Here is a 15,884-nt window from a genome sequence, read left to right on the forward strand (position 1 = left end):
ATAACCATTGGTGTATTGTTGGACTTCTAGATACTTGGAATCAAATTTTTATGCATTTCTCATAATTGTTATGCTTGTTCTAGTATTTTTAGTTTATAAAAATGATCATACGGTTGCTTAGGTCCTTCCTTCCATAGATCACCATTTTTAAGGGAATCAAGTTTCAAAACACGACCGATCTTTTCATTTTCAATGTCAACTAGATATTGAAAGTTAAACATCATTAATGAAACTCTACAATCCTGGATAATTTAGAGTATTTAATATATTCATAATTTGAACCATACATTTGCACGACTCTTTATTTTTTTTTTCCCTGGTAAATATGTCATTTAAAGGCCCACTCTTTAATTCTTTGGTTGTTAAATATGTCATTTGATAGTTTCCTGACCTTGCATGTTACATTAGTATATGAGTCTTTGGAAAATTACATGGTGACGGAGGAATGAGGCAAGGCTGCATGAGTCAAACATATGAGGGATGCAAAGCAGTTGAGACTAAGACAAAGTTTTGAAAAAGTTCTCAAATTTGCACAAAAATTTGATTATTGTAGGGCCTTCGGTAATTACCAATGAAACCTACGGTAATCAATTTGTCCTTACTTGAAAAATTACCATACGTTTCATCAGTAATTACCGAAACCCCTATAGTAATCACATTTTACCAATTTTTTGGGCCCCACAAGTCCCCTTACATGTGTTAAATGAAAAACCATGCAAAATATGGATTCTAAAATTATCCTAAGGAGGGAAAACCCCAAAATCTCTGAAAACGTTCTCAAATTGGCCAAAAAATTACGATGACTGTAGACATTCAGTAATTACCGATGAAAGTGTCGGTAACCAACATATACCCTCTAGAAAAGTTACCGAAAGTTTCATCGGGAATTACCGAAGGTCTACAGTAATCGTATTTTTTTGGCCAATTTGAGAAATTTTTAAGCAATTTTGGGATTTTCTCTCCTTAGGATAATTTTAGAATCCATGTTTTGCATGTTTTTGCATTTAACACACATTATGGGACTTGTGGGGTTCATAACATTTGTAAAATGTGATTACCACTGAGGTTTCGGTAATTACCGATGACACCTACAGTAATTTTTCCAGAGAGTATATGTTGGTTACTGAAGGTTTCATCGGGAATTACCGAAGGTCTACAGTCATCGTAATTTTTTGGCCAATTTGAGAAAATTTTCAGATATTTTGGGGTTTTCCCTCCTTAGGATAATTTTAGAATCCATATTTTGCATGGTTTTTCATTTAACACACGTAAGGGGACTTATGGGGCCTAAAAAATTGGTAAAATGTGATTACCATAGGGGTTTCGGTAATTCCCGATGAAACCATCCGTAATTTTTCCAGAGGGTATATGTTGGTTATCGAAGGTTTCATCGGGAATTACCGAAGGTCTACAGTCATTGTAATTTTTTGGCCAATTTGAGAAAATTTTCAGATATTTTGGGGTTTTCCCTCCTTAGGATAATTTTAGAATCCATATTTTGCATGGTTTTTCATTTAACACACGTAAGGGGACTTGTGGGGCCCAAAAAATTGGTAAAATGTGATTACCATAGGGGTTTCAGTAATTCCCGATGAAACCATCCGTAATTTTTCCAGAGGGTATATATTGGTTACCGAAGGTTTCATCGGGAATTACCGAAGGTCTACAGTCATTGTAATTTTTTGGCCAATTTGAGAAAATTTTCAGATATTTTGGGGTTTTCCCTCCTTAGGATAATTTTAGAATCCATATTTTGCATGGTTTTTCATTTAACACACGTAAGGGGACTTGTGGGGCCCAAAAAATTGGTAAAATGTGATTACCATAGGGGTTTCAATAATTCCCGATGAAACCATCCGTAATTTTTCCAGAGGGTATATGTTGGTTACCGAAGGTTTCATCGGGAATTACCGAAGGTCTACAGTCATCGTAATTTTTTGGCCAATTTGAGAAATTTTTCAAATATTTTGGGGTTTTCCCTCCTTAGAATAATTTAAAAATTCATATTTTGCATGGTTTTTCATTTAACACACGTAAGGGGACTTGTGGGGCCCAAAAAATTGGTAAAATATGATTACCATAGGGGTTTCGGTAATTCCCGATGAAACCATCGGTAATTTTTCCAGAGGATATATGTTGGTTACCGAAGGTTTCATCAGGAATTTCCGAAGGTCTACAGTCAACATAAAATTTTGGCCAATTTGAAAACTTTTTCAGAGATTTTGGGGATTTCCCTCCTTAGGATAATTTTAGAATCCATATTTTGCATGTCTTTGCATTTAACACACATTATGGGACTTGTGGGGGCCATAACATTGGTAAAATGTGATTACCACTGGATTTTCCGTAATTACCAATGACACCTACGGTAATTTTTCCAGAGAGTATATGTTGGTTACCGAAGGTTTCATCGGGAATTACCAAGGCCTACAGTAATCGTATTTTTGGGGCCAATTTGAGAGCTTTTTAAACAATTTTGGGATTTTATCTCATTACGATCATTTGATAATCCATATGTTGCATGTTTTTTCATTTAACACACGTAAGGGGACTTGTGGGGCCCAAAAAATTGATAAAACGTGATTACCATAGGGGTTTCGGTAATTCCCGATGAAACCTTCGGTAATTTTTCCAGAGGGTATATGTTGGTTACCGAAGGTTTCATCGGGAATTACCGAAGGTCTACAGTCATCGTAATTTTTTGGCCAATTTGAGAAATTTTTCAGATATTTTGGGGTTTTCCCTCCTTGGGATAATTTTAGAATCCATATTTTGCATGGCTTTTCATTTAACACACGTAAGGGGTCTTGTAGGGCCCAAAAAATTGGTAAAATATGATTACCATAGGAATTTCGGTAATTACCAATGAAACTTATGGTAATTTTTCAAGTAAAGACAAATTGATTACCGTTGGTTTCATTGGTAATTACTGAAAGCCCTACAATAATCAAATTTTTGTGCAAATTTGAGAACTTTTTCAAAACTTTGTCTTAGTCTCAACCACTTTGCATCCCTCATATGTTTGACTCATGCAGCCTTGCCTCATTCCTCCGTCACCATGCAATTTTCCAAAGACTCATATACTAATGTAACATGCAAGGTCAGGAAACTATCAAATGACATATTTAACAACCAAAGAATTAAAGAGTGGGCCTTTAAATGACATATTTACCAGGGAAAAAAAAATCAAAGAGTCGTGCAAATTTATGGTTCAAATTATGAATATATTAAATACTCTAAATTATCCAGGATTGTAGAGTTTCATTAATGATGTTTAACTCTCAATATCTAGTTAACATTGAAAATGAAAAGATCGGTCGTGTTTTGAAACTTGATTCCCTTAAAAATGTTGATCTATGGAAGGAAGGACCTAAGCAACCGTATGATCATTTTTATAAACTAAAAATACCAGAACAAGCATAACAATTATGAGAAATGCATAAAAATTTGATTCCAAGTATCTAGAAGTCCAACAATACACCAATGGTTACAGTCCATGCGCCTAAAGCCATTATAAAAGCCAGGATGTGCATCTTTTCTGAGTTGTGATAGAGTTGTTATGTCCAGCAGATGAACATGTTTTCTCATTCCAGTTAATACATCTTTCACCACATATAATTCCTTGGGCAATCCGCCTCGATAGACTGATCCACTAAGGAGTTTTGTCTCATGTCCACAGTTTGTCACCCCTAGCTCATTCCAATCCCTTGCCACTAAATATGAAAAGGAAAAAAAAAAAAAGCATCAAAGAAATTCACGAAATTAATTTTTGGTTTTCAAAAAAAAAAAAATTGGTGATGGGAAAGAAGTAAACTTAATGGTAGTGGGTAAGAAAAATTCCTTGGAAGATGACTTTGGTTTTACTATGATTCATAGTAGAATCTACCCACTTAGCCCATGTTATCAAACCCTTATGAAAAGCAACCATACAATTCATATCTTTGAGAGTTTGGTTACCATCTTGAGAATTTAAATGCTCTCTTTCAAGTCCTCAGGAACTAAAGTGAAGGCAGTTCATGGAGATGCAGATTGGACAAAATAGGAAAACAAAAGTAGCAGAGAAAAGAAGTTAATCGTATGTTTATAGCAACTTCATTAAAAACTCTATGAGTAACAGAGCATTTAAATTCTTTTTTAATCATATGCTTATAGCAATTTCATTAAAAACTCTATAAGCAATAGAGCATTCAAATTATTTTCCTCTTTTGTTTTCTTTTACCTAGTATCACCTCTAACTAGACCCCATTTGTACCCAACAAGGACTGATTCCTTAAAGTCAATATTAAATCCCTCTTGCGCTACAGCTTTTTCTCTTGCTATGAGACCATCGTGATATCCACTCTAGTAATACACCAATTGTTACATGAAATTCACAGAAAGGGTGTGGGGGCAGCGATTATTACTTATAGACAAAAAATAAAAATAAAAATAAACCCACAACTTCAATATGTTAAGGAGGGACACTACATCAACCTCATAACCAAGTGCACAAGGATAACGATATGCACCTGACCTAAGGCATTTTCAAGCACATTTTTGGAATTGTAACCAATAGTATGGGTTTCTCAATCTGTAAATATCAGTTTATCATGGAAGTCTTGAGTGCCATTAGCCTATAATACAAAACCACAAGCAAACTAATACCACATCTCGGCAACCAACCTCAAATTCATAAAATAGGAGTAAGTATAAGACAGTTCACCTATCCTATCCCCAACTGCATATTTGTAATCAACTTGAAAATTAATAATGTTCCACCAGCCAAGCCTAAGAAATTCCAACCTTGTCTGAAAACTAAACAGAAAGAAATTAGGGCAAACTAAACAACACAGATAGTATACCTCATGGTCCAAATAGCAGGTATAACATCTTTTTTAAATATTAACTAATTGTAAAAAAAAAAAAAAAAAGTTTACTTATATAATTCGCCATAGAACATATAACTAAAAGGATACCATAAGAATCACTTTGGTCACATCGGGCACTTGGCATAAGATCACTTTCTATTTGATGCTGCAAACTTTCCAAGTAAAGCTCCTCTGCACAACTACCGCTCACCTTCATAACCATAAACAAGAAACCAACATAAAATCAAAATGAAGTTATGTAATTAAATTATGATATCTAGCAAGATGGTGAGTGTCATATAAACAAGAAAACAAATGATTCAACATTTGAAGCAGATTTTAACCATAACCGCTTTCAACTTATTCTTCAATTTTGTTTTTTTGGGCTTTCTTTTCTTTCAATTTCCTTTAATATTCTGTTGCAATCAGAAAATTCAACAAACACTCGTGAAGTGTTTCTGACCTTAAAGTAATAAAGAAACCGACCCTAAAGCTCACTCATAATATTTAATTACCCCACTAAATTGTATAACCTACTACTACTACTACTACTTGATTTCGACTAGTTTCCTCCATTCCAATCATCGTCTTCGCCTTTCGCCAATCAAGCAAAAACCCAAGCTAAAAAAAAAAACAAAAAAACAATCAAAATACACAGATCCTTACCTCAAACGCAATTTTTCCTTAGTCTTTCATATGTTTGCAAGAGAAGAAGTAAGAGATGCAGGGAGATGGAGTATGGATTTTTTTTTTTTTTTTCTTAATGAGATTGTGTGTGGGTTTTCTGGGGGATGAAGAAAAATAAAAAAACAAAGTGCAGAAACTAAAGATTCTGGGTTTCTCGGACTGAAGGAATGAAGAAAGAAAAATAGAGTAATTTTTTACTTTCATTGGGGATAAAATGGAAAGCAGAGGGCAGATTAAAAAAAAAAACTAAGAAATGAGAGGTATATTTTATTAGAAGCTTTAAAAGAAGGGCATTGGGTCAAATTCCCTATGACAAATTCTATTCCCCTCTGACAAGTTCTATTTCTTTTAAAGCCCATTTGGAATGTATGAAAGTTTACGTGAATTTACAATTCTCTGTTTTTAGTATTTGAACAGTTTTTTTTTTTTTTTTTTTTAAGCAGTATTTGAACACGTTTGAGTGAGAAAACATAAACCATAAAAATCAAATTCCCAGGGTAGAAAGCTGTTCCTACAAAAAATAAATATCATTCTCAAATTCCGTGAACACTTACTTGATATGAAAAATTATACAAAAATTATATTCAATTTTAAAATACAAATTAATTTAATTACCTTTTTTTTCTTGATAAATAAAATTAATTTAAATATTTGTATATCCTAATTTTTTCATTACTAGCCAAACACTAAAATAATAAATTCTAAGAAACTAATTTATAAGAAAGTAAATTTGTAAAACTAATTTGCAGAATTAGCTTCCTTTAAGATTTTAACATTTTCCAATTAAGATCCAAAAAAAATTATATTTTTTCCCTTTCTACCGCACTTAGTATAATATCACGTCAATATCACGCGCTGTAGGATGGGGACATAACCCACTAGATCAAAACTACACCTAAGCAACAAACAAACTAAGTAGAACAAATGACATTAATAATTTCACAGGTCTTTTGATGCAACAAAGCATTGCCACAAAACCAAAGCAAAAACGTAGTTGGATATATACAAATCCCATATTTTTGTTAGTATTCCCATATTGCTAGTTTCCTCTTGCTTTTTCCAAGTCAGGGAGATCTGCAACCACAAATACCACGCCACGCTATAAGACTTTACATATACATATATATATATATATATATATTGGTAAAAGGCGCTAAGGAGCAAAACTTTTTTCCTTCAACGCATGAGAGAAAAAGAGAATCTAGAGAGATCTATAGATCAGTTGTCATTTTCATCTTATAAGATCTGCTATTTTATCAAATCAAGACAAGGAATCCATTGACAATGTCTTGAAAATTTACCGAAACATAAAACAAAATACTATGCATATACGCATGCTTTTAACTGGAAATAACTTTCTTTTTGCAAATACATGACACCCTCTCAAGGCACAACAAAAATTAGCATTAGAGAACAGAAAATTTAGACTTACAAAGCATTCCTTCATCATCACTGCTTCCTGCCTCTTGACTGCCATACTGCAAAATATAACACCATTAATGCTACCTGATTTGGTCAAAAGCTCATAAGGGTTTAAACTCCTTGCTTATAAATAATGGATGGAGTTAACATACCATAGCATCATCATCATCTTCGGACGCCAAGTCAGCTGCAAAAAAAGACGGTCACACCTCTCAGTCACATTCTTTCAAATGAGAATTCAGAAAAAAATAATAATAAAAAAATAAAAAATGAAAATGAAAATAAAAATAAAATATTTGTAGCCGGTGCAATATATGCATAACAAAACCGTCAACAATAAATATTTTCCAGCTGCTCAAGGACCTCTGGTCTTTGGTCTACAAGAGATACTGGATTTAGCAGCCTAAACATTGCAGAGATGCTGTTAGATCCTATAGAAAACTATTAGGAAGTGAGAACAGTATCACCAATTTGCTTGATACGTTGTATTTGTGGAAAAGGACCATAAGGACATTCGTTAGCATAAATAACTACTACACAATAGATTAAGATGAATTGTTTGATAGCTCTAACATCTTCACCTGTCCATTTCTCCTTCAACATTAATTTAAGATTTTCTTTCAGATTCATGAATATATAGAAAAAATGCAGAAAAAGAACTGCACTTTTATCTTTCATAGGCAAGTAAAAAAATTACTATTCATGTCTGAAAGAAAATTTTACCTGTGAGCCTATGATAGAGAAATTTGCAGGCCATACTTTAGGTGAGGAAAAGCTGGAGGACCTTGCATAATGAACTTTACAGCAGACATTTCTTGTTTTATGTTTTCTTTAGGTAATATTGCTTCTGGTTTCATTTTAGTCAGTTTTCTATTGGCTTAATAGGTAACACCATCACAAGTATTTTCATAATTTTAAGAATTGCTGCAATGCAATGACTAGCAAGCAGCCCATGGGTCTTGTTCTGAGCCCAACCATCTTGTTGAATATAGTTAATATTAAAGTTGGAAATTAAATATTTCTGTTCCTTATGTTACAAGTTAAACTTAGTGGTCCCGTGTATAGGACTTTCTAATTCTTCAACTACTCAGAATTCAATGAAGAACTTTTTTACCAGAAGCTATTGAATTTCCTTGCTGTTATGCAATTCCTAACATTGCATACCATTTCTTCAAATCCCAACCAACTCCATTCAACTACCACTAATTCCTCTCTAAACAAGCAAGTTACTGTTTTCAGATTACAGTTCTCAACTACTGTCCTCACATCTCAATTACAGTTCTCCTTGATTTCTAAAACGAATTGCTAATTACAAGTTCCTGTGAATTAGTTAAAAATTGCGAAGAGCAGAAATGGTGAAGAAATATATCAAGTCAGTGAAATAAATAGAACTACATAATTGAGTGGCACCTGTCTGTACAAGATATCTGCAGATGTAAATTTCAAAAAGATAACTGAACCTTTTTCTCATAGGATATTATATTTGTTAACAGAAGTCATAGAACAAAAGTGCCAAAGGGAAATAGAAACTAATGGTCACATACCACCCGTAACTAAGTAGGTTTCTAACCGAACAGAACACCTAATGAAGTAATTTGCAGCACAAAATACATGAAATATAACAATCTCCGGGTGAGAACTGAAGTAACATAAATTTTCTATCTACAGCTGGACTCAAAAATAGTAGGCAACTCATAAGTTGAGTGATCAAAATAAAACTATCACATGTTAAATATTACTTGACAAAGAACAGCATGAATATATTCACCTAAAGAAATGGAGAATAGATAATGTGCGATATTTTTCTTTATCAAATCAATTAACACCAAAATTTTATTATCAGTCACAAACTTTGGAATAATATTCCAGTAAAATTACTGACAATGAATAGGTCTACTCTACTGGAAAGGTCAACTCGGCAATGAGGAATCCTGTTCTAGAGTTCCAGAGAAAGGCAACAAAAATGTATATATATATACCATTTTTTTATTTTTATTTTTTCTGGTGCAGGGAAAAAGCTCTAATGATGAGGACTTGAAGTCCACAAATAAGTTCTTAGATTTAAGCCTCGAATCTGAAAATTTTCGTGCATACGGAAAATACTCCAACAATAAGATCTAATACATAGAAAATGCACAGTAACTTACAAGTTGACTCTTCCTCGTCCTCATCACACCACCTGTTCCAATCAACCTTAAGATAAGGTGCGGGTTTTTCTTCCGTCTCCAAGAGTCGTTTCCACCATCCTTTCTGCTTTTTCTGGATGAAGCATAGTATATTCCTTAACCCCACTTTAGTTTTACAACTCTGCTCAATAATAACGCCAACCAAAAATATAAATATAAATAAAAATAAAAATGAGAACGGGAAATCTAATCCCACTAGAAGTTTATCTTGAAGAAACTTTGAGAACTAATAGCTGTAAACACATATTAAAAATAAACAATCATTTATGGTAATGGGGAAAAAAAAATAAAAAAATCACAGTGTATTCAATCACTCTAAAAAGCACCCATTAAAGTACTCCAAGGGAGAATAACGTTTGATTGGTTAACATGATTAAATAACCATAAAATTTAATTATTGGAATTAAAATGGCAAGAGAAACAGACTTGTCTATGGATTACTTGCAATACATTTTCTACATTAATCTTACTTCTTTACAAGACTTAACAAATAAAAAATATGATTAATGGGAAAAATAAATAAATAAATAATAATGTGAAAATCTCTAACCTCGGGGACTATTGGACCGTATAGTGTCAAACTGAAGTCAAAGGGCTCGCCATGGGCACCCAAAGCAGAGAAACTGAACAAACCCGGAGGCTCACACTTGACATTGATATCTTTAGCGTCCGGCAGAGCCACCGTCAGGTAAACCTTGTCGGAGCGCTGAGCCCAAAGAACCTCCGGATGCCGACTGTTCGAATTCCAAAACAAAAATTAAAAAAAAAAAAAAAAAACACTTTCAGAAAACAGAAATTGATGGAGCAATGAGAACAAAAAGCTATAGAATTTTGCATGGATTTTTGTGAACCTCATTTTGGAGGATTGGTGTGATCAAATATGAGAGAGAGAGAGAGATGATGATGGCAGCGATCAGCAGGGCAATGGAGTAGAACCCTAGGAAAAAAAATAGAAAGCAGATGAATGAGTGTTACGCTGTTGAGTCTATGGGGTCAAATTTTAGTCAACGATTCGTTATTGGTTGGTGTAAAGTGAGAACCATGCCTTTTCCACCTTTTGATGACATAAAGTGTGTGATATATGAGAACATTTTGTTTGTTTGTCGGTTTCTTTGGTATCTGCTGCTCTGCTTTAAATATGCCTTTTCTTTTTTCTTTTTTCTTTTTTCTTTTTTCTTTTTTCTTTTTTCATTGTTTTTTTTTTTTCCTTTTCTTTTCTTTTCTCTTGTTTTGCAAAAAAAAAAAATATATATATATATATATATATATATTATGTCAAGGGTGGGGGATTCAATTTTATCTCTGATCATTTACAACAAAAAAAGATTTTTTGAAAGACTTTCCAACAAAAAAAGAAAAGAATCCTTTTTCTTTTCAAATAATGTTAAGGTTTAATGAGAATATCCAATTGTTATTTTTGGGGGGTTAAAATTTCATTAAATTGACCATTTAATTGTAGTTCATTTATACAATAGGGTAAATTTCAAAAAAAAACAAAAAAAAAAGAAGAGAAAACTCTTTTTTTTTTTTTTTTGGCATTTGTTTTATTCTTCTCCTTCTTCTTCTTTTTCTTGTTTGATATACTATCAATCTATATCAGCAAGTTTCAAATTAGCCACTCCGTCAACAATTTCTGTTACTTTGAATGGATGGAAAATTCCTGCATATGATTATGAAAAACATGACATTTTGATTCTTTTGAAAAAATAATAATAATAATAATGACGAAACGTTAAAATCCAAAAACATTATGCAAGAATAGCAACAAATTGATCTCAAACCATATGAAAACAAATTGTTTTGTTTTTCATTTTCTAATTCAACCTAAAGTTTTGTTAAATTCACAAACTCAAGACAATAAGCTTGTAATAAGTTTATTAATAATTAAAGACAACCCTAATTGTCCCCTCTTTCATGCAACTTATCTTTTCTTTTTCTCTTGATTTATATTTCTTTCTATATTTTTTATAGGTTATACTTATTGTGACTGAACGCCTAATTAAGCTATGAGTTGTGCTAACTATCAAAAAATCTGTTAATGTATTTATCATGATGATACAATAAGAATATATATTAATACTTGTTTTTGTTGTAAAATTAATATAGTTTGAGATAAATGAATTTTTAAAAAGATAAATATAATTCAATATAAGTGAATAAATTAATAATACATTATCACTTAGAAAATATGGTAAATTTTTTAATACCTCTTTTTAACTAGTAGTACAAGGTATAAATAGACAGAAATCCCTATCTTCGAAAAAAAATAAAAATAAAAAAATAGTTGGGCCATGAATATAAACGATCCATTGAAATGAGACCTTATATGGGTCAAGATTAACTTGGGTGGTTGTCCGACTGCATTGTCCTTGACGAATGCCTAGGCCATCCACTAGGCCCATCCCTTGTTTTTTTTTTTTTTTTTTTTTTTCAAAAAATTAAGTGCTTAATTAATTATTTAATTTATTTATTTATTATCTCTTATCAAATTCTAAAGATGACCAAATATCAAATAGCCACATAGCCCATCCAGATTTTTTTGGTAATACAGAGCCATAGATTAGCATAGCGAGTACGGTAGGTATACCAATAATCAATTTCTTGTTTTAGCAAGAAGTTTGGTATTGCTGTTTTAGAAAGTTTTTTACTCAATTTTTTTTCCTTTACTTCAATATACTCATACTCGTAGAAACTTTTATTTTCTATATCCTCCTCTCAATTTTTTTATTATTTTACATTTAAATTTAAAGTTTGAAGAATGAAAAAAATAATAATAAATGGTGTAAATTGACATGAGAGAATGTAATAAAGTGCATATGCTGGTCCTTTTATTTGATTTTTGGGTTGGGTTTTTTCTTTATAAATATAAAATAGAATCTAAAGTGTAATTTAGAATCAACATTTTGTGATTGTAGTTTTAAGCATAAGTGTAATTTAGAAACAACATTTTGTGATTGTAGCTTTAAACATTGGTAACATGGTAATTAATTTGGGTAATATTATTGAATGTTTGTGATTTATTTAGGGTGATCAGTTCATTGTGGATGGCCCATAGTTGTTCATCATGTTGGTCCATGAGCTTAGACCATTGAGATAAACAAACATGTTCTTTATTCGCATTAAAATCTATATAATATATAAAAAAAGAAAAAAAACCGTATGCACCACGTGTCAGCACACCATTTTTCTAAATTTCCTTTAAAAATATATTTTTTTAATTTTATTTATTATTATTATTTATTATTTATTAGTTATTATTCATTATTTTATATTTTATAAATACAACTAAATATATATAAAATTAAATTTTGATATAATTTAATTACATATGATAATAATTTTGAAATATTTTTATTATTATTTATTATTTATCATTCATTATCTTACCTTTTATGTATATAACCAAATATATATATAATTAATTTTTAATAAAATATCTGATTTGATATTATTTACCAAATATATATTTATGGGTTTGTGTAATCATAATTAAAGACATAGGCTCGTGCATGTATAGCATATATATAATGAAAGATTTAAAGAATATTCCTTTGCATGTATTATTATTTAATATTTAATTTTATTTTATTTACCAAATAAATTAAATATATTTGGCTATAAATTAGTAAATGACACCTCTTGGTTTTTTAAAATTTTGTTATACAATATTTTGTTAATTTTTATTTCTCTCATATTTATGTTTCAGGGTTTAATTTTTTTTTTTAATAGATCCTAAATATGATCATGTTAATTATAAGTATATACGTGAATCATGCTATAGATTTTTGGAAGAAATTGATGATTTTGATGTAGAAACTCTTAAAAAATAAGAAGATATTTTTTACAAAAAATCTTTGCTTGTTGATTTACTTTTGCCTACCAACTTTTTCAAGATGATGAATAAGAAAAAGATAAAAATAAGAAGACACAGGAAATTATTTAGACTGAGGGCATGCAAGAAAAAGCAATACGATCATCAAATCAAATATATTTATTATCAATAAAAATTTTATTTTATTTTGGAGACTATGTCCAAACAGATCGATTTTATCAACCGCATCAATGTTAACAAATGCAGTGAAAATTCAAAGTTCATGTCTTAAGACTTTGAAAGGTCTCATGCTTTGATGACAAATCATAAATTAGTATTATTGAAATGGTGTTAATGAATGAGCATTTTTTTAAAATTTTTATTTTCATTATATGTTATTATTATTATTATTATGTGTTTATATTATAAAATATAATATTATATATAATATCGTGCATGTGTATATAATATACTATATAATATATATTATTATTATTATAATTATACTTATTATTGTATATAATATATACAATACCATGCATGTGTATATAATATATTATATGAAATATATTATTATTATTATTATTGTACTTATTATTATTATATAGATTATACAATATAATCTTATGTATATATAATAATATTATGATATTATGCATCCATTCTTTTGTTTAAGGTTTAAAAATTTTAACAAATATTTATAGAGTGGAAGGATTTATGCTACAATAAAGTGTTTATTGGTTCGTCATTTCAATTCACTGATTCATAAAAGTCAATTGTATTTAATGTAAAATTTTATAGTTGGATTCAACAATCTCACATTTAAGACCACAAGATACAAATACAAACTAAATTTTATGTCCAAGACTAATATTGTTGACGCTTTTGAAGAAAATTTTCCAATGCAATCATATTCATAAAATAATTATTTTTGTTAAAAATATTCTATATATGGTATAAATAATTATAAATAGAAATAATGAGTTATAAAATATAATGAAAATAATTATTTATCAAAAATATTTTAAAATAAATATAAAAAAAGACCCATTAAATTAATATATATATATATATATATATATATATATATATATATATATATATATATATATATTAGATTATGAAAGAGATATAGAGGATGTTATTATTTCATTTAAATTGAATTATTTATCTAGTCAAATTAAACATAAGGATTTAATATAAGAAAATTAATTATTTACAAAAAATCAAAAACTATATTTGAATTTGAATTTTAATATCATATATGGAAAATATTATATAAATACATTTGAATTTGAATTAAATCATACAAATATATTTGGATTTGAATTTAAATTTTATTGATGAAAAAAATTAAATAGGTAAACATTTTGTAATTGAATTCCATAAATAATTGATCTTATAAGATAAAAATATATTTATAGGATAAATAATAATAATAATGATAAATAATTAAATTATATTATGAGTATTTAATATATAGAAATTAATTATTTGTAAGAAACCAAAAAATACATTTGAATTCTATAGTTGGAAAATATTATTTAAATACATTTAAATTTAAATTTAAATTTTATAGATGAAAAAATTAAATAAGAAAATTCCATATACAAAAAAAAATTATATAAGTAATTTTTGAATTTGAATATCATAATTGAATATTATTATATATAGAAATTAAATTTATAATTCTTAACAAACTTTTATAGTATAAATTGAAAAAAAAAAATCCAAATATACTTATTAGCAATAAAATTTTTAAATAATTTTTTTAAATATAATTAATTATTATAGATTATATTTAATATCATCTATTATGGTTACATCATAGATAAAAAAAATATGTAGATAATTTTGAAATTTAAATTTTATAATTGAATAGTACTATATATATAAATAAATTTATAATTCTTAACAAACTTTTATAGTTTAGATTAAAAGCAAAATGATCCAAATATACTTATTAGAAATAAAACTTTTTAAATAAATTTTTAAATATAATTAATTGTTATACATTATATTTAATATCATCTATTATTGTTATACATTTCGTGTATCGCACGAGATAAGTGCTACTAGCTTTTAAAAGCTTTACATGTTTACAAAACAATAAAAAACAATTACTTAGTGGACTAATATAAATTTGAGACATAATAAAAAATATCCACATGGTTTTCACTTACATTCATAGAGATCCTGAAATTATCATTCTAAATATTCAACACCAACCCAACTTTTCAAATAATAAATCTCTTAAATTTTTTAAAGTACAATGTCTTTTTAAATTTGTCTAAACCATGTTTTTGTGCAATTTACATATATTTTCCATCCAAAACTTAGTTGAAATATAGATTGAAATACATGGTGCTTTTTGAAAATTATCCTCAATAACATCAATATGTATTTAATTGATATAACAAAATGGTTCCTTTTTTTTTTTTTTTTTTTTTTCTCTTTTCCTAAATAACTTTTTTTTTTTATTCTAACTATTAGAGTTTGCCTAAACCATGTTTTTGTGCAATTTACATATATTAAATTTCAATCAACAAAATGATAACATATCATTTTGTCACAATATAACATTTTGCTATTTGATTTATTAAAATAATATATATATAAAATTAAAATTTTTGAAGAGAAAATGAATACACCTAAATACAACTTAACTTTTCGGGGGGAAAAAAAAAAAGAAATGTTAAATATTCTTAAAATATCTATAATATATATATATATATATATATATATATATATATATATATATATATATATATATATATATATATATATAAAACTTCAAATAGTTTCCATAGCATTCGTTTAAAAAAAGGGGTAGTTTAAAAATGCTATATAAAAAAAATCAAAATATATAATATATATAGATATAAAATTTTAATAGGATAGTTTACACTTTCTATTTATTTATTTATTTGA

General features: G+C 28.7%; 1 protein-coding gene across 9 annotated transcripts; it reads right to left on the bottom strand.

Annotated features, from left to right (window-relative positions):
* Positions 1 to 3,371: 3,371 nt before the first annotated feature.
* On the bottom strand, positions 3,372 to 10,210 carry LOC107432764 (co-chaperone protein p23-2). Of its 9 annotated transcripts, none has more exons than XM_060813018.1 (10): positions 9,994 to 10,200; positions 9,693 to 9,876; positions 9,104 to 9,263; positions 7,109 to 7,143; positions 6,967 to 7,012; positions 5,514 to 6,608; positions 4,956 to 5,058; positions 4,703 to 4,787; positions 3,958 to 3,998; positions 3,372 to 3,713 (listed from the first exon to the last, which is right to left on the bottom strand). In XM_060813018.1, the coding sequence occupies exons 1-6, from the start codon at positions 9,996 to 9,998 to the stop codon at positions 6,574 to 6,576; spliced, it is 465 nt and encodes a 154-aa protein (XP_060669001.1). In that variant the 5' UTR covers positions 9,999 to 10,200; the 3' UTR covers positions 3,372 to 3,713; positions 3,958 to 3,998; positions 4,703 to 4,787; positions 4,956 to 5,058; positions 5,514 to 6,573. The 9 variants fall into 9 exon arrangements, with proteins under 9 accessions (XP_060669001.1, XP_060668998.1, XP_060669000.1 ...); XM_060813015.1 differs by having other exon boundaries at positions 4,703 to 4,794; XM_060813017.1 differs by lacking the exon at positions 4,703 to 4,787.
* Between the last annotated feature and the right edge of the window lie 5,674 nt (positions 10,211 to 15,884).

This window comes from Ziziphus jujuba, chromosome 11, assembly GCF_031755915.1.
Source record: "Ziziphus jujuba cultivar Dongzao chromosome 11, ASM3175591v1".
Classification (NCBI taxonomy): Eukaryota; Viridiplantae; Streptophyta; class Magnoliopsida; order Rosales; family Rhamnaceae; genus Ziziphus; species Ziziphus jujuba.